At 40.3% G+C, this 18,412-nt stretch overlaps 3 protein-coding genes across 3 annotated transcripts; 1 reads left to right on the top strand and 2 right to left on the bottom strand.

Annotated features, from left to right (window-relative positions):
• The first annotated feature begins 150 nt into the window (after nucleotides 1–150).
• On the top strand, nucleotides 151–2,427 carry LOC143353141 (cell division cycle 7-related protein kinase). Its single transcript, XM_076786221.1, has 9 exons — nucleotides 151–293; nucleotides 341–404; nucleotides 489–702; nucleotides 812–905; nucleotides 996–1,138; nucleotides 1,215–1,329; nucleotides 1,404–1,734; nucleotides 1,843–1,967; nucleotides 2,078–2,427. Exons 2-9 carry the CDS (start codon nucleotides 365–367, stop codon nucleotides 2,198–2,200), a joined length of 1,185 nt encoding a protein of 394 aa, XP_076642336.1. The 5' UTR covers nucleotides 151–293; nucleotides 341–364; the 3' UTR covers nucleotides 2,201–2,427.
• Nucleotides 2,418–6,444, bottom strand: Unc-45 (unc-45 myosin chaperone). Its single transcript, XM_076786220.1, has 5 exons — nucleotides 6,151–6,444; nucleotides 5,542–5,981; nucleotides 5,122–5,451; nucleotides 4,562–5,002; nucleotides 2,418–4,477 (listed from the first exon to the last, which is right to left on the bottom strand). The coding sequence occupies exons 2-5, from the start codon at nucleotides 5,962–5,964 to the stop codon at nucleotides 2,852–2,854; spliced, it is 2,820 nt and encodes a 939-aa protein (XP_076642335.1). The 5' UTR covers nucleotides 5,965–5,981; nucleotides 6,151–6,444; the 3' UTR covers nucleotides 2,418–2,851.
• A 5,614-nt stretch (nucleotides 6,445–12,058) lies between these two features.
• Nucleotides 12,059–12,820, bottom strand: LOC143353830 (uncharacterized). Its single transcript, XM_076787438.1, has one exon. The coding sequence runs from the start codon at nucleotides 12,818–12,820 to the stop codon at nucleotides 12,059–12,061; it is 762 nt and encodes a 253-aa protein (XP_076643553.1).
• Nucleotides 12,821–18,412: the final 5,592 nt, after the last annotated feature.

Consider the following 18,412-nt stretch of genomic DNA (forward strand, 5'->3'; position numbering starts at 1 on the left):
ATTAATCGATGCATATATATATATATATCTAGCTATGGTCGCGTGGTCAACTGGCCACGCTACAGCCTATACCCCTGTGCTTTCACCAGCCGTCACAGAACACAACTTATTTTACGCATGCGCACGGAAAATTGGTTTCGAAAAATGAAGTTTCGTATCTGGTAAAGTAATCTGTGACACAAAACATGTGCAATTCGTATGTTTAGAATGGCGCCAACGTACGATGATTCTGACAGGTTTTGTACACGTGACAGTTTCTTATTATCAAAGTTAAACAGCAAAATTTCGATTTTGTTGAATTAACTAAATGTTAAAGTAGTAACGAGGTTGCACGATTAAGAGTGTTTAATAGTATATAACGATTATGGAAGAAAAAAGCCTAGTTGAAGAGGATAATGAAGATGGTGAAAAACTTATTACTATGTTATTTACAAAAATTGTACATTTCGAGAAAGGGGAATTGGAACTTAATATATTTGTATTTTCAGAGTCCGACAATGTTGTTGACCTTAAAAATAGAATACCATTATTAAAAGAGTTATTTCATATACATGGAAAAGTTGGAGAAGGGACATTCAGTTCTGTGTTTCTAGCTACGCTGAAATCTTCTAATGGATCTAAAAAGTTTGCATTGAAACATTTAGTTCCTACTCGTCATCCTGAAAAGATTGAACGTGAATTATTATGTATGCAACAAATAGGGTAATGAATACATGAAATTTTTATTATAATTCATTATAAATTAATATGAAAATATAGTTATACAAATGTGCTTGCTATCAGATAATGATGAACTAAATTGTATTTTCAGTGGTAAAGATTATGTGGTTGGATTAGATCTGTGTTTGCGAAATTTTGAGACAGTGGTTTTTGTAATGCCATATATGAGACATGACAAATTTTCGGTATATTAGTATCTATATTTCAATAAAGTGTATATTATTCTATATGTAAGAGTTATAATTCAATAATACTTTAACGATAACTGTTAATAGGACTATGTACAAAATATGACTGTCCAAGAAACAAAGGATTATATGATAGCATTATTGACTGCATTGCGAAGAGTCCATCAATTTAATATTATACATCGGGATGTGAAACCTAACAACTTTTTATATGATAGATGCAATAAAAGGTGACTATTCATAACTTCTTTCTGCATAAGATATATATTAAGTAAAATTAATATTTTAACTCCTTATTTCCTATAGATACTTGCTAGTTGATTTTGGATTAGCACAAGAATATGTTGCTGAAGATAAATCGTCTAATGTTGCATTAACTAGTTCTAGTGTACAATCCATCAAACGAAAAAGATCGGATGAAGTAAAGTATTGATTATTAAAAATTGTAAGATAATATTAATATTTATATAATACATCACATTTTATATGTTTCAGAATTGCTTAAATCAATCTTTAATTTCAAAAAAGAAAGAAACAGCAGAGAAATGTCATTGTTTTGGGAAACCTAAAGTTTGTTCGATATGTACGTTGAGACCAGAACAAGCAGCTCCAAGAGCTGGTACTCCTGGATTTCGTGCACCCGAGGTTTTATTGAAATATCCTTCACAAACCCAAGCAATCGACATTTGGGCAAGTGGAGTAATGATGCTATGTATTCTTAGCAGTACGCAACCATTTTTTCATTCTCCAGACGATTGTACAGCTTTAGCAGAAATAACAACTATATTTGGATCAAATAAAATGCAACAATGTGCACATAAACTAGGTATTGTTATAACAAATGTTAAATTTCATTTATTACAAAATATTTTGTTTCACTTCTGATTTTATTTTATTTATTTTTCACGTTTTATGTATTTCTTTGCTGATCTAGGGAAAAAGATTATCTTTTGCGAAGATATACCAGGCACTGATATTGTATCTTTATGTCAGAAGTTAAAAAAGAGAAATAAAGGTTCATTGAATAATAGTAGTGATTGTAGTAGCATGTATAAGAAGGTATTTTAATTTATTATTTATTGATAAGTATAATTGAGAACTAAGCATAGGAAATAATGAAAAAAAATGTATAACATTATATTATTTTGTACATTTCAATATTTTTTAAGGCATCATTGGATATCCAATTCCCAAAAGAAGCTTATCATCTTTTATTAAGATTGTTGGACTTAGATTACAAAACACGACTTACTGCGGATCAAGCATTGCAACATCCATTCTTAAAGTTATAGCCTTTGTTGCATTACAATAATAACTTATGTTGTTAATTACTTTTTTGGTGGATTGGTATGGAAAAAATATACATTAAAATACAAACAAGTATAATTACTATTTGATTTTATTACAATTAAAAATATTGTTTAACTTGTACATACTTATATGTATGTATATAAACGTATTCATCTAATAGATGAATATTTGTATAAAATAAATAATATAGAATTTTAAAAAATAAATAGTTTCGTTTTATTAAGTAACAGTCGTATACAATATTTGATTGTTAATAAATGCAATATATGCTAGCGACTTGAACAAATCTGAAAAAAGAGTGGGCTCTTTAACGCTAAGTGATCACATTTTATACACACTTTCAAAGTTATAAAACTCGAAAGTTCTGAACCAATTGTTCTATAAAAAATTATGACAATATTGTACAGTGTAGAGCAATATTACAGTTATTGATATGAGACAAATGACGTAAAATGTGACTACTTAGCCTGAAATATCGCACCTACTACTTAAATCTACCTTCATTGCACAGTTTACTATAAAAATTCAATGACACACATCTTTTTAGGCACTTTATGGTATGACGAAATTATCATTATTGTTAAAATTATTTCATATTCAATATAAGCGTAATTAAGTGCATACTAAAAAACTTATTCAACGTTTTCTAAGTTATTTGAATCCTGAGGTGGTTGTTCTTCATTTGTACTTCTAATAAGTTTCCACTCTGCTGCTGCTTCTAATGCACTGCTAGCTATTCCTTTGATTTGTTTATTTTCTGCGGTATCGTTCTTAGTTAAAGCCATTAAAATTTCCATCACGTCAGTTTCGATTAATTTTGCTGCAACATCCTTAGTGCTTTTGATCATGTTTGAAACAATTACAACACCTCTATGTTGTAAATCAAGATTTGGATTAGCAAGTAAAAATCGTAATGATTCTAACCAATCCTTTGAATCAAATATTTTAATACAGGATTTCTTGCTAACTGATGTCAACATCGCTAACGCTCCTGCCGCTGCCAAACTTGTATCCACATCTTCATCTTCGCAAAGAATTACTAGATATTTAACTCTGTCATTTTCTTGTTCATAATATTTTATAGTATCTTCACACATCATCAAGTTATTCACAACCTGTGTGGACGCACGTTTCAGCATATCATGATCCTCAAACATATAGTTCTCTATTTTTTGAAAACCTCCTTCCTTTAATATTCGTTTTCTAATACTATCATTAATACCCGCCAAATTACATAGAGCCATTAAAGCTTCAAAGTTTTCAAGGGCGGAACATTCTTGATTTAAAAGGTTTATGAAAGGTCGAACTACTTCCATCATTCTTTGGCCAGGGAAAGCAACCTCTGGATTGATCGTAATCCCTAAACGTGCAAGGGCTTGAGATGCTTGTTTCTTTCCTTTTTCAGTTCCCTCTAAAGCCAATGGCAAAAGAGCTTTCGCTCCACCCTGTTGAACAACAATACCTCTGACTTCATGTTGACTACAAATTGCATTGAAAACACGTGCTATTAACTCCCTGCTGTTTTGACTTTCCGTTTTAGAAAGACTAACCAGCGCGCTGGTAACACCAGCTTTAGCTAGTGCAATTTCTCTTTTTCTCACAAAATCAATGTCGTCAAGTTCATGTTCCTCGGGTATATGATGTTTTGCAAATTTTGCTAATTCCACCATTTCTGGTATAATTTCTTGTTTATCATAAGCATTACACAAATTGACTAATGTCGTAACAACACCATAGATTACAGACTGATCTCCAGTTTTAGCAAGTTCTATCATTGCTTTGACCGCTTCGCCATCTTCGATAAGCTTTTCTTTAACTTGAGCGTCAAAAGTAAGGTATGACAGTCCTTCTACTGCCCATTTCCTCATATCTTTCTGTTTCTTGGGATTAATTAAGAACCTCCGACAAGCTTCTGCTAATCTCGTTGTTGCGCCATCCGCAAATGGTCTAATTGTGGCATCTGAGCCACCTGAACTGCTCAGCTTACACAAGCCTACTAATGCACGTACTTTGATAGAATCATCTTTAGATTGATATAATTTTTTCAGAATATTCACTCCTTGATTTATAATTGCAGTAGCTTTGTCTTTCTTAGATGCAGCAGCAACTATACATTCACAGGCAACTTTTTGTTGTAGTACATCGTCTGTACCAGCCATTACAAGTATCATTTCTAAGATACCTTCTCTAGCAATCACTGTGTTTCCAACATCCAATGGACCAAGCAATAATGTTGTTATAGCAACTACAACACGGACCTTTTCGAAACACAAATAAACTTATTAGAAGCATATTTTCCCCAATCAAATTTCTGAAAAATGTAAGAGAAAGTTATTCCTTACCTTGGATTCTATATCCGGATCAAGTAATTTATCTTTAATAAATTCGTCAATCGCATTTCTGAATTTTTCTTTTGCTGCATCGTAATACATGTTTTCATAAATTCTTGCTAAGCATACACTGGTCACAGTTCTAGTAGATGGTGTGATCTCCATTGAAGATTCATATTTGTATTCTTCAAGTTCACCAGCTACTTCCATTAAACGTTGTAAGCCACGAAGTTCAACTAGTCGTTCTGCCCAATTTAATGCATTATAGTGAACGTTGCGTATAATAAGTTCTATAATTGCGTCTCTAGCTAATCCAGAAATAGTTCTACTTGTTACACTGTATAATAAGCAAGACAAAATGGTATCAATTTGCTTATTATATTTGTCACATAATTCTTTCTTTGGTTTTGTATCTGGTTTATTGTCCATGCCACTGTAAGTATTGAGTATAGTCTGAAAAACATAGTTTCATATTTAGACATTATTGTTGAATTTGAGTTAATAAAGTAATGCTTTAAATTAATAAAGTAGTACTTTCTCATATTATACAATATAATAGTAGGCTTACAAACCTGCAAGCAATACTGAGCAGCATTTACTCTTTCTGTAAGTTTACTGTCAATCATTTCCAAATAGCAAGGTATACCAATATCCTTTAATATAAGTTCAGTCCGGCTAATATTATCTTTAGATAATTCAGCAATGATACGAATTGCAACTGTTATTATTTCCTCATTTTTTTCAAGTTTTAAAATTTTCATTATTTTACACACAATTCCATCCTTTAACATAATTTCTGCACCTGCCCTTTCCCTGGCAAGGACAAGCAAGTTGTTCATTGCTGTTTCTCGATTTTCATTGGTTCCTTTCATTTCAAAAGCTATATCCATCATCTGTGATACCTATAAATAATCCAGTTTATACATTATACTATAATGAGTTATAGTATAATTTCTCATACCGTATTATGTAATAAGTGTCAATATACAAACCTTGGCACTAATACGAGAATTTTGTTTGTATCTTTCTTGTACAGTCTCATGTAATCGTGCTGCAATAGGTTGAATCGCTTTATTACCTGGATCAGATGAAATAATATATCTGGCATCACGATATGCCTCTTCGTATCTTTCTAATACTTCTAATGCTTGACATCTACGAAATAATGCTTTAGGATCATTTGGGCATATTTTAAGAGATTCATCGCAATCCTTAATGGCTTTATTGTATTCTCCTTGTTTTAAATATACTGCAGCACGATTCTTATAATATATAGCCTTTTCATAGTTGTCTTCATTTGTAAGCTTTAAGGCATTCGTGTAACAACTCAATGCTTCTGACCAATTTTTTTTATTAAATTCCTCATTACCCTTTTCTTTCCATTGTTGTGCAGTTAAATTCGTTGTTTTTGTCATGTTGAACAATTTTTTAACTAAAAAATTGTTTGAACGTATATTTACTTCTCAAACGTGTTTAATAAATAAGAAACAAATATTGATGTATTATAAAACTAAATGAATGACAATTTAGAATTCAAATGAACAAAATTGAATAATACACGATAAAAACGTTAATTGAAGATAATTTAACTGTATACTTACTCAACAATAATTTGCACAGAATATGGTAACTTTTTAAAAAACTTGAGAGCTCACTTTCCACTTTGACTGTCGGCAACACTCTCGGAAGCTTGCGATGTAATACTGAGGTTGATACCGCTTTTGCATCGTGTTAAAAAGACTTTAGAAATGTCTGGATGCTGCGAGAGTATTTGGAGTTTATTTTAAACTGTGTTCGCCCCACGAACCGAACGAAAACATAATCGTTGGTTTAAAATAGGTTTCCTACACACTATAGCAATTTTGTTATTTTTGTTGCAGTACCGTTCAGGTATATACAGTATCAGCAGAGAGGAAATGAGAGTGCTCACGCTCGGGGTTTAGTGTCCCCACTTTTCCTGCATCATCTTTTTAGCCTGGAACAGAACCTGCACACCGACGAGATATATATAAAGACTGCCAGCCTTACGGGAGAATGTGTCGCTCGAAAAATACGGTGTTTTCTACCGCCCTCTAGGATAGATTTTGGCTGGAGTAAGAAACAGAAGGCCAACGACAGTATCTCGTCGGTGCAGAAGACCACCAAGGAAATTCTCGTCGGTGAGAAGGTGAATCATCACGGACCCATATCGATTATCAAATGTTACATTCTCCAACCAGAGTTGGGCAAAATATTTATCTAAATAAAAATTTCGAATAACGAATAAAAGATAAAAAAATTTTTATTTCCTTATTCGAAGGTTCGAATAGAAAAAGTATCTTTATTCGACGAGTATCGAATAAATAATTTTATTCGACGAGAATTTATCCGACGAAAAAAGATAATTTTTTTTATTCGAAGTGGATTTATTCGAACTTCGAATAATTTTTTCATCTTTTATCTGTATTTTCTATTCGAAGGCTTCTAATAAATCTTCGAATTACTTACACCGAATTACTTCGGTGACCTTACATATTTCTGTAACAGTTCCTGAACACATTATCATTCATCTGAAACTGCTTTGTACGACATTACACACGCCACATAATTTTTATTTTCTAATTTTGTCAAAGTAGTATATATAACAGAATCATACAAGTATCTACAATTACTTGAAATTCAAAATACAGGGCGTTTCGTTTATCTTGAAAAATTGAAATATCTCGTGAAGGACTGTAAAAAAAGGACTTTAAAAGAATGTTTAGATAACAGGTGGGCTGTCCTTCCAAAAGGCACCTGTGGCCGATCGAGATGAAACTTGGTGAGTCTGTAAAACTCAAAATTCTGAATAACTTTTTCCTATACACGTAACCGCGGCTCAGCCATAGTTTCGGAGATATTCGCGGAAAACTGCAGCTACTACTACATCGAATTTTGCCTATACGTGCACGTCCGAGGTGTGCGTATTGTGTTTCCCCGGTGCTTTTCGGAAGTACAGCCGGAGGTATAATTCAAGTTAGTTGGGGTTAGGTCGTTGAGGGGCGCAGTCGACTCAATGATCTGTTTATGTTTCTTCCGCTAGAAATGCGATACGCATGTCTCGGACGTGCACGTATAGGAATATCTCCGAAACTATGTCTGAGCCGCGGTTACATATATAGGAAAAAGTTGTTCAGAATGTTGAGTTTTACATACCCTCCAAGTTTCATCTCGATCGGCCACCGGTGCCTTTTGGAATAATATCCAAAAATTGTTTAGTACAAAGAGGAATATAATCCGGTGTAAGTTAAGAAGTAATATCATTGACTAAGTTAAGAAATAATATCATTGATCGAAAAGCAAAAAATCATTTATTACATAGGAATGCAGATATCGGTAGAAATACGGATACAGTAAATTATCGTTGTAAATCACTACCGCCGTTCTTTTCACTGACACTCATACGAATCGGTGGTTCTCGCCGAGCGTACCATTTGAAATACACAGGGCACGCTGGAAACCTAAGAGTCATCCCGCGTGAAAGCCATAAGAAACGTATGGCATACCAAAATGACTGGCATTCAAACGGAGAGAATATCCGTCTCCGATATAAGGTTGCACGGAGAAGCGGACAGCGAAACTCGAGATCCGTCGTCGCCGAGGAGTCGGCCACACATTGTCGGCTATATCGGTGTGAGATCAGAAGACCACTACTAATTCAATTAAAAAACATCTTTATTTTTCGTTATTCTTTTATGAGACTTTCACCAATATATTTGTGGCATTTTTCTGGTTAAAATGAAACCAAATATGATATAATTCCGATGATATTTACTTGTGTAACAAGCGATAAAAGTTTCGAACACAGAGAAGGACAACGTATGGGAAGGAAAGAGCCGCGAAGAGTATATATAACAGAATCATACAAGTGTCTACAATTACTTGAAATCCAAAATACACTGCGTTTCTTCCTCTGCGACTGTAAAAAAAGGACTTTAAAAGAATGTTTAGATAACAGGTGGGCTGTCCTTCCAAAAGGCACCTGTGGCCAGAGTTGGGCATTTATTAGATAAAAAATTATTTAAATAACGATTCGAATAAAAGATACTTTATCTTTATTCGTTATTCGAAGGTTCGAATAAAAAAAGTATCTTTATTCGACGAGTATCAGATAAATAATTTTATCCGACGAATAAAGATAATTTTTTTTATTCGAACTTCGAATAATTTTTTCATCTTTTATCTGTATCTTTTATTTGAAGGCTTCGAATAAATCTTCGAATAACTTTTGCCGAGCGCCGAGCATCAAAGGGAGTCAACGATACTCCCTACACCACCCCCCTCGCCAGTAATGGCGGGTGAGACGCAGACTGACATGCCAATTCTGCTCTTTGGTTATAACTATAATATCGCGCTATATATATAAACAAAATATAAACATATATACATAACTCCACGGTGCTATAACTACGAAATATATACAAACGACTATTTAAACTTTGCAGGAACACGAACTTAGATGTAAACATAATATTTATCGGTAAACAGGAAAATTGCTCTGTCTTTGGGAGGCTCTAGCTGGTATTGCACATGATGGTTCGGTACCACTAGTTCTCGCTGACCAGAAACGCTGGCTTAAGCCTGTCCTTGCTAACGTTTACGTCGCGTTGTCCTATTCTAAGTACAAAGTTCTTATCACTACGGCTTAAAGCTAAATACGGTCCCTCGTACGGTGGTTGTAGCGATTTTTTAACCGCGTCGCGACGCACCAACACGTGCGATGCCGTGTCAAGGTCTTTGAACACGAACACCCGTCGATGACCGTGATGCGCCTTCGGAGCCGGCTTAAGCGACCTCATGTGGTCTCGCAGCTGCTCCACGAAGACGGATAGCCCCACCTGGTCGTTGCCCGCAATCAGGTCGCCGGGTAGACGCAGAGTCTCCCCGTAGACCACTTCTGCTGGTGTCGTCCCGCTGTCCTCTTTGACTGCTGCCCGGATGCCGAGCAGGACTGCCGGAAGCGCCTCCGACCAGGTTTCCTCCTGGCGCGGCGGCACATGATGGCCGCTTTCAGCTGCCGATGAAGACGTTCCACGGCCCCGTTGGCCTGTGGGTGGTAAGCTGTCGTTCGATGGTGTTCCGCTCTCAGCGCTCGTGCCCATGTCTTGAATAGCACGGACTCGAACTGCCGACCCTGGTCCGTCGTTATCCTCAGTGGAACGCCGTAGCGCGAAATCCAGCCCGCGAACATCGTTCGCGCGACGGTCTCCGCGCTGATGTTAGCCACTGGAAACGCCTCCGGCCATCTGGAGAAGCGGTCGATGGCGGTCACGCAGTGCGTGTAGCCCCTGGAATGCGGCAGTGGTCCAACGATGTCCACGTGAATGTGGTCGAAACGCGCGGTGGGAGCTGTGAATTCCCCGACCGGCGTCGACACGTGTCGTGAAATCTTCGCCCATTGGCACTGCATGCACGTCTGCGCCCAGGTGCGGCAATCCTTCTTGACGGACGGCCAGACGAAGCGCTGCGTGACCAGCCTCACGGTTGCCTTGGGTTCGGCGTGTGCCAGACCGTGTAGGCTGTTAAAGATGGCTCTGCGAAAAGCTGCCGGCACGAGTGGGCGTGCCTGGCCGGTGGAAATGTCGCAGTACACGTCCACGCTGGGCTGCTGGAGGCGGATCTTCTTGACGACCAGGCCTCGGGGGTCTGCCCTCAACTGCTGCAGCTCGGCGTCCGAACCTTGCGCGTCGGCGAGCTCGTGAAAATCCACCGGTGCAACCACTTCCTCGATGCGCGATAGAGCATCGGCGGTGGTGTTCTCTGCGCCCTTGACGTGCTGCACATCTGTGGTGAATTGTGCGATGTATTTCAGGTAGCGGAACTGAATCGGTGTGCATTTCTCCGGCTTCTGGCTGAGGGCGAAGGTCAGCGGCTTGTGGTCGGTGAAAATGGTGAAATTCCTGCCTTCCACCGCGTGGCGGAAATATTTCACCGCCGCGTACATTGCCAGCAGCTCTCGGTGCGCCGGGTTCGGCTTCCTAGAAAAGAAAGCAAGCGGCTCCCAGATACCTTGCCGGAACTGCTGCAGCACTGCTCCCAACACGATGTCCGAGGCATCCACCATCATGGCCAGTTTGGCCTTGGCTGACAGATGCACCAGTGTGGTTGCAGCTGCCAAAGCCGCCTTCGTCCTCGTGAACGCCGAGTCTGCCTCCGGTGTCCACTCCACGGGCTCGCTCTTCTTGCCTGATGACAGGCAAGCCACGAGTGGAGCTTGAATGTTCGCCGCCCCAGGGATGCACCGCCGGTAAAAGTTTACCATGCTCAGGAACCTGCTGAGTTCGGCTTGGTTTACCGGCTTGGGGTAACGAGTGATGGCCTCCACCTTATCGGCCAACGGGCAAATCCCTGCTTTGCCGACCGTGAACCGGTGGAACGGCACCTCCGGGACGCTAAATTCGCACTTTGCCGAATTTATCACTACCCCGAACTTGGCGAACCTCTGGAACAATTGTTCCAAGTGTCCGAGGTGTTGCTCTTTTGAGTCCGACGCCACCAGCACATCGTCAATGTAAACATAAACAAAGTCTAACCCGCGCACTACCTCGTCCATGAAACGTTGAAATGTTTGCGCAGCGTTACGGAGTCCAAAAGTCATCACCGGGAATTCGAATAACCCGGACGGCGTAGTGATCGCGGTCTTATGAATGTCTGCTTCCGCGACCGGGATCTGATGGTACGCGCGCACTAGGTCTATTTTCGAAAATACCGTTTTCCCGTGCAGACTCTGCGCGAAGTCTTGAATGTGCGGCACTGGGTACGCGTCGGGTACCGTCCTAGCGTTCAACGCGCGATAGTCCACGCACGGACGCCACTCACTATTCTTTTTGGGCACCAGGTGTAACGGCGATGCCCAGGCACTTTTTGACGGACGAGTGACGCCCTGCTGCAGCATGTACTCAAATTCCCGCTTCGCCGCCTTCAGCCGGTCCGTCGTGAGACGCCGCGGTCGCTGCGATACGGGAGGTCCCGGTGTCGTCACGATGTGATGCTTCACATCGTGTTTCACCGCACTGCCACACACTGAGGGACGCGTAATACCCTGGAATTGTTTTAACAGCGCGTATACCGCACTGTCCCGCACTGGTGCCACGCATTGAGCCGATTCGACCGTGCCGGTCGGTATTGTTCCGGTTACCGACAGGCCGGTGATTTTGTCGATCAACCGACGGTCCTGAACGTCCGGCAGGAGACCGAATCGGTCTAAAAAGTCCGCACCAATAATGGGTCGCGAAATGTCTGCAATAATAAACGTTCACGGGAATGCCCGGCGTAATCTTAAATCTACACTAATCACTATGTGCCCGTAAGTGTTAATTAGTGAACCGTTCGCCGCGGTTAGCAGGTAGCTCGATTTCGTTCGCGCACCGGTCACTTTTTTCCGCGGGAACGCGCTGACCTCAGCCCCGGTATCGACCAGGTACTGGGTCTTTGTCGTCGCGTCGGTTACGAAGAGGCGACGTGCTGTCCTCTCAGGGCCGCTTGTCGCCATCAGCGACTCTGTGGGTCGTTTCCCGACTGGAAAGTACACGGCTTCGTGCACTTTGTCGCCTTGTCTCCGAATCGCCCGTGGTACCAGCAGATGCCGCTGGGGCGAGATTCGGCCTTAGACTTCGATCGGGAACGTCTGCGGTACCGGCTGCTGGGCGTGCTGCGCCTTGGTTGGCGCCCTCTGCCTTCCAGCTTGGTGGTCACGCGTGCGGCAATTTGCTCAACGAGGGCGTCGATGTCGCCGAGCGCTGCGACATTGTTTGCCGCTGCTGCTGGGTGGATCTGCGCCGGCGTGACCTCGCTGATCCGGTCCGCCAGGGCCGCCACTTTCTCGAGCTCGACGCCATCTTGTGTGGCCAGCACCGATTGCATGGTGACGGGTAGCCTACTCATCCACAGAGTCCGGATGAAATCTTCCGGCACCTCGTTGCCCGCCAGGCTCCTTATGTGTCGCAGAAACTGCGACGGCGTCCGGTCTCCTCGTTCCTCGTGTTCGAGGAGCTGCTTCATCTTCCTCTGCTTGGAAGTGGAGAGCCGCGTGATTAATTCCTCCTTTAGCCGCGTGTACTTATTCTGCTCCAGCGGGTTCAGCAGGATGTCCTCCACTTCTTCCGCGGTTCTTACGTCAAGTTGCGCCACAACGTGGTGGTACTTGGTGTCCTCCTGGGTTATCCCGCGCAAACCGAACTGGGCGTCCAGGTGCGCAAACCATAATGCTGGTTTTTCCGCCCAGAATTTCGCCATGTGCACGGCTACGGCCATGTTTTGCGCAGGCGGCTCCATATCCATCACGTCGGGGTCACCAGTTGTAGGTATGGGGCCTACTATCCAGGTAAAAGAACTAGGCTCGTGTATGTTGGCAAAGGAACTTTATTGGTATTGTAGCGTGGCCAGTTGACCACGTGAACATGGTTAGATATATGTAGTATCGATTAATGGCGCGGAGAGGCGAATTTAAATGTAAGACGTAATCGCGTATTTCATACATATGTATTTTATTTGGGCGCGATAGTTTAGAGCAGGACCGGGAGGGTTCCATAGAGATCCTTGACGAAATTCGAGTCGGCGAGACTAATTGCGGAATTTAGAGAAAGTCACGCAGCCTCTTAGAGTAGCTTCTCCAATTCTGCATAAATTAGGGATAGTCGAAGTCTCTAATCAGTTAAGGACAAGAGGTCATAAATTCTCAGTCAAGGACCTCTTGGAACTCCCTCTGACCTCTCTCTTGTTCGGTCCCACATGGCCCTACGTCCCTCGTTTTGACGGGCCCTCACCCTCGTGCGTGCGCTATTAAGGGGGCCGGCAGGAATTTGACCTTGACTGTCACGCCAATTCTCGAACGGTCCTCGAACGGTCAGTAGGGAAAACTCATTGTGGAATGGTTAAAATTTTTTTGTGGAACTACGTCGCCTCTACGAGATATCGGTAAAAAAGAATATATGCAATGCCGACTTGAGTAGTAGCAGAAGAGAGAAGCGAAAATTGAGAGAGAAAGCTTGCGACTAGACATGGTTGCCACATATCATCCTTCGCCTCACTGTTGCCATGTCGTCAAACCCGTAAATGTACAAGCGTTTCGTGAAACTGATTCCTGCCTCATGAGCCCAATTCAGCCGACCAACACATGCTAACACATACATTGCCACGGGCGCGTAGATATACGCAGGACTTGTTATCACATTACCTCTGCAGTTTTTCGCTAATATCTCTGAAATGAAACTCGAATGGCGGTCAGTGTATGCAAAAGCTAAGGAAATCATTTGATTTATATTAAATTGAATCAGTTTATTCTTAACATTATAATAATTTTATACATATTACCAGAACTTCTTGAAAATGAGCCGGAATTTACTTCCTGTCAGAAAGAAAATTATATTCAAATCTCATTTAAATGAAATTTAAAGCAACTCTTTTTATGCCACGAAGCGCATAAATGTAATAATATATTTATATTATTATATATATGTATATATATATGTCTCATATTACGATATTATAAATTGTATATATATATATATAAATGTATATATCTTCTATGTCATGCCGTATTTGTTCTAGACTACAAAAATTGGTGTGGCGCGACGGTAGCGTGCCAAGCTTTCACCCCGACGACCAGGGTTCAAATCCTGCCTACTAACGCATTTTTTAAAATTTTATTATGTTTTATCATTATGTATTTATATTTTCAATCGATTAACACGCATAAAATTGCATTCTGAATTATAAATAGCATGTATTTATTTACTAACAACAGGATTATTTACTATTATTATATATTATTATTTATATAATAATCATATATTAAATTTTATAAATTTCCTGTGATTTTCCGGATTTCGAACAAGTTACTATTACGTTTGTGTGATGTGACATAAGTTCATCTACCTTTTCTTGAACAAATGCGGTCTTTTCTCCCTTATATGATATTATCCTTTCGAACGTTGACTGATACTGACATCCTGTCTGATCCGTAATTAGAATTGCGAGGTGATATTTTTTACTACTTTCCGATAATTTTCGGCGGCCTGCTATATTTTATTCCGCGCTTCTTCATTATGGACTTCAAGCTTCATGCATCAGTCATTTGTGTACCGAGGTCATTCCACGCGAAATCGGGCACATTTTCGAGTACTGCTGTGGGATTTTGTTCAAATTTGAATATGTTGTAGTTTTTGGCGACCTATGAACGAATGTCAAAGGATTTCTCGATATCTTAAAAATTGTTGATTTTAAATAGACGTGTTAAAAAAAGGATCACCCTTTCTTCATTACATTATAAAGTCAGAAAAGTAAAACCATAAAAGTATCTACTAAAAATGTTTCCCCTTCGTAATGACCCCTTTAGAAGGATGGAGAATTGAACATTGGCTTCACAATGAGCTGGAAAAGGACGCGGAGTGTCCCCGTTTCAGGTAGGTGAGTGGTGCGCTCCGCAATACCTGCAGACTTCGTTTACGACTAGACATGTGCGGGCCGCCCGGTATTCGGGTTCGGGTCGGGTCGCAGAAAGTCGGGCGGGCTCGATTCGGGCTACCCGAGAGTTTCGGGCTGCCTGCTCGACTTTGTCGGGCGGGTTTGGAATGAATCGGACAAGTTCGAGCGAGCGAGTTATCGCGATACCTGAGATTCAACTCTGCGTTCTTATGAAATACATAATGGCAATAATGATACTTCTTTCATAGCTTAATTAACGTCATTTTTAATATACTTGGTTTTTTTCATAATTACCGTAGGTATAATTGGCAAACATATGCATAATCTTTATTTGTATTAAATTTTGAAATAATGCACGTTACACGTGAAAAATTTAAGAGACAATATTTCTGGCATTCTGACGAATTTGTTCCTCCGAATGAACTTGCATATGTATCGATAATGTCGTTAAAATATCCTTACGAAATTACATACAACTAGAACGTATGAAAATAAGGTAAATTATGACAATTTTTTACATTTTGTGCTGTTTTCTCTTAAATTTTTCACGTGAAACGTGCATTATTTCGAAATCATATATCATTGTTACCATTATGTATTTCATAAGAACGCAGAGTTGAATCTCAGGTATCGCGATAACTCGCTCGCCCGAACTTGTCCGATTCATTCCGAACCCGCCCGACGAAGTCGAGCAGGCTTCCCGAAACTCTCGGGTAGCCCGAAACGCTCGGGCCGCCCGATGTGTCATGAAGTATCGCGCGCCCGACTTTCTGCGACCCGACCCGACGATTCGGGCGCCCGACAATCGGGCGGCCCGCACATCCCTATTTACGACTAAATGACCCTTTTTTTACCTCGAGAACTATGGGTCATCCCTGTTGTAGTAATGTTTCGGCTTTTATTCAAATTTTAATATATGTAGTGTTTAGTGACCGAATCTCAAAGTATTTTTCGATCTCTTATAAATTGTTGATTTTACAGACATTTCAAAAAACGTGTCGCCCTTTTTCCATTAAATTCTAAGACTAGAACTCCCAAATCGACGATATGACCTTCCAATGACGAATAAAATTTTTTTTATCTTTTATTCGTTATTTGAAATTTTTATTTAAACATATATATTGCAGACAGTACCTTGCAGACTGCAAAGCCGACAACATGAAATTCTGGTTTTGAAGTATATTTTATGAAACCCTAATTGTCAAGTAAATAATCACCACGTTCTCGTGGTTTTCATTGAGAAATGACACCTTTCTTGTAGAACATATTCAATTCACATACAAACTCACATCTATACATAATCAATCAGAATTCTCCATTCTTCTGAAGGGTTCATTTTGAAGGGGAAATTTCAGGGAATGTGACCACATTTTTTCCAACATGTGAATCACTGGCTCATCATCGAAAAAAAACGCAAAAAAAGAATTTGTTTACATTTTCCTACACAAATAAAGTTACTTGTCATGGTCGAAAACATTATTTTACAACAGCCGTATCCTTTCCAAATTAAACAAAAAGAAGTGTAGCTGAAGTGGAGAAACAGTTCCGGTGATAATAATTCGCAAGCGAAGCCCGTTCATCGACAATGTAGGCAGAAATTTCTAAAATTAAAAACAGTAATTTCTAAAAATAGTCCTCAAGCTGCAAAAAAGAAATTATTGCTAAACCTCTTCTACTGTCACATGGACAACAACATATTTCATTCTAGTTAGTTACTGGAATATAACGGATATTTCGAAGCAACCTGGCGTTACGAGACGCGTAGCGACACGTACAAGGGTCAGAAACCTTTCCAAATTGCCGCATCAATGTTGCAACGAGCAGTTCATAAATGATCAATTGTCTTTGCCAAACGTTCAATACATGTCTGTACAGAGCCCAAATTTCGAATTTCCACCTCATCGGGGAGTAATTAACAATATTCGGCAGCATGCCGCCGGTCGCGAGGCGTACGAAACAAGCCTGACGTTACGAGCCGCGTAGCGGCAAGTGCAAGGGTCAGAAACCTTTTCAAACTATCGCTTCAATATAGCAATGAGCAGTTTATAAATGGTCAATTGTGATTCCCAAAGGTTCAATACATGTCTGTACAGAGCCCAAATTTCGAATTTCCACCTCATCGGGGAGTAATTAACAATATTCGGCAGCATGCCGCCGGTCGCGAGGCGTACGAAACAAGCCTGACGTTACGAGCCGCGTAGCGGCAAGTGCAAGGGTCAGAAACCTTTTCAAACTATCGCTTCAATATAGCAATGAGCAGTTTATAAATGGTCAATTGTGATTCCCAAAGGTTCAATACATGTCTGTACAGAGCCCAAATTTCGAATTTCCACCTGATCGGGGAGTAATTAACAATATTCGGCAGCATGCCGCCGGTCACGAGGCGTACGAAACAAGCCTGACGTTACGAGCCGCGTAGCGGCAAGTGCAAGGGTCAGAAACCTTTTCAAACTATCGCTTCAATATAGCAATGAGCAGTTTATAAATGGTCAATTGTGATTCCCAAAGGTTCAATACATGTCTGTACAGAGCCCAAATTTCGAATTTCCACCTCATCGGGGAGTAATTTACAATATTCGGCAGCATACATATCGTACATACGTAAAACTGTACTATCGATCTGCATTATCGACCGTATTCTATCGCAACGTACAGTGTTTGCCGCGGAGAGACCGTGGCGCTAGTAACCGGAACCGCAAAATTGTGCCTTTTTTCTAGTCATTTTACGTCTTAAATAAGTAATTAATTAATTAAAAATGCATACGACCGTGTTTGTACATGTCTTCGCTATGTCTGTATAGAGCCCTTTTTTCGATACGAACACTAAATCTCGCGAAATTAAGAGAATCTCTCAGCGGCAGCCATCTTGTGACGTCATACTTGCTTCAGAATTCGAATTTTCTGCCGAATATTGTTAATTACTCCGCGATGAGGTAGAAATTCGAAATTTGGGCTCTATACAGACATAAATTGGACTTTTAGCAAACACAAGTGACCACTTTTAAACTGCTCATTGCAATATTGAAGCGATAGTTTGAAAAGGTTTTGACCCATGCATAAGCATATGGATTTCAAACCCTGCCGGCTCCCTTAAGATCCATCCACTACCAATCACTATCAAGCAGCAACCGGAAGACGAGTCATCCGACGAATCAACGCCTAGCCAGAAGATTTTAATTTTCCTATTGGCTAAGGAAGGGAGACGAGAAGGAAGAAGCTGGGAAAGGATATAAAACTCCAGGATGAAACAGAACTCATGGTAGAACTGAGGGAGTTACATCTCCAAGTACTTCTAATAAAATCTACAAGTTTTTCGCCTTTAAACTCTGTGTACAAAGTTTATTTCTTAACTTCCACGAGCAGAGCGCTTCAGCGCTCCACGGGCACTCGAACCCACAACCAAAATCCCTATTCCACCAC

This window comes from Halictus rubicundus, chromosome 4 (genome assembly GCF_050948215.1).
Source record: "Halictus rubicundus isolate RS-2024b chromosome 4, iyHalRubi1_principal, whole genome shotgun sequence".
Lineage (NCBI taxonomy): Eukaryota > Metazoa > Arthropoda > Insecta > Hymenoptera > Halictidae > Halictus > Halictus rubicundus.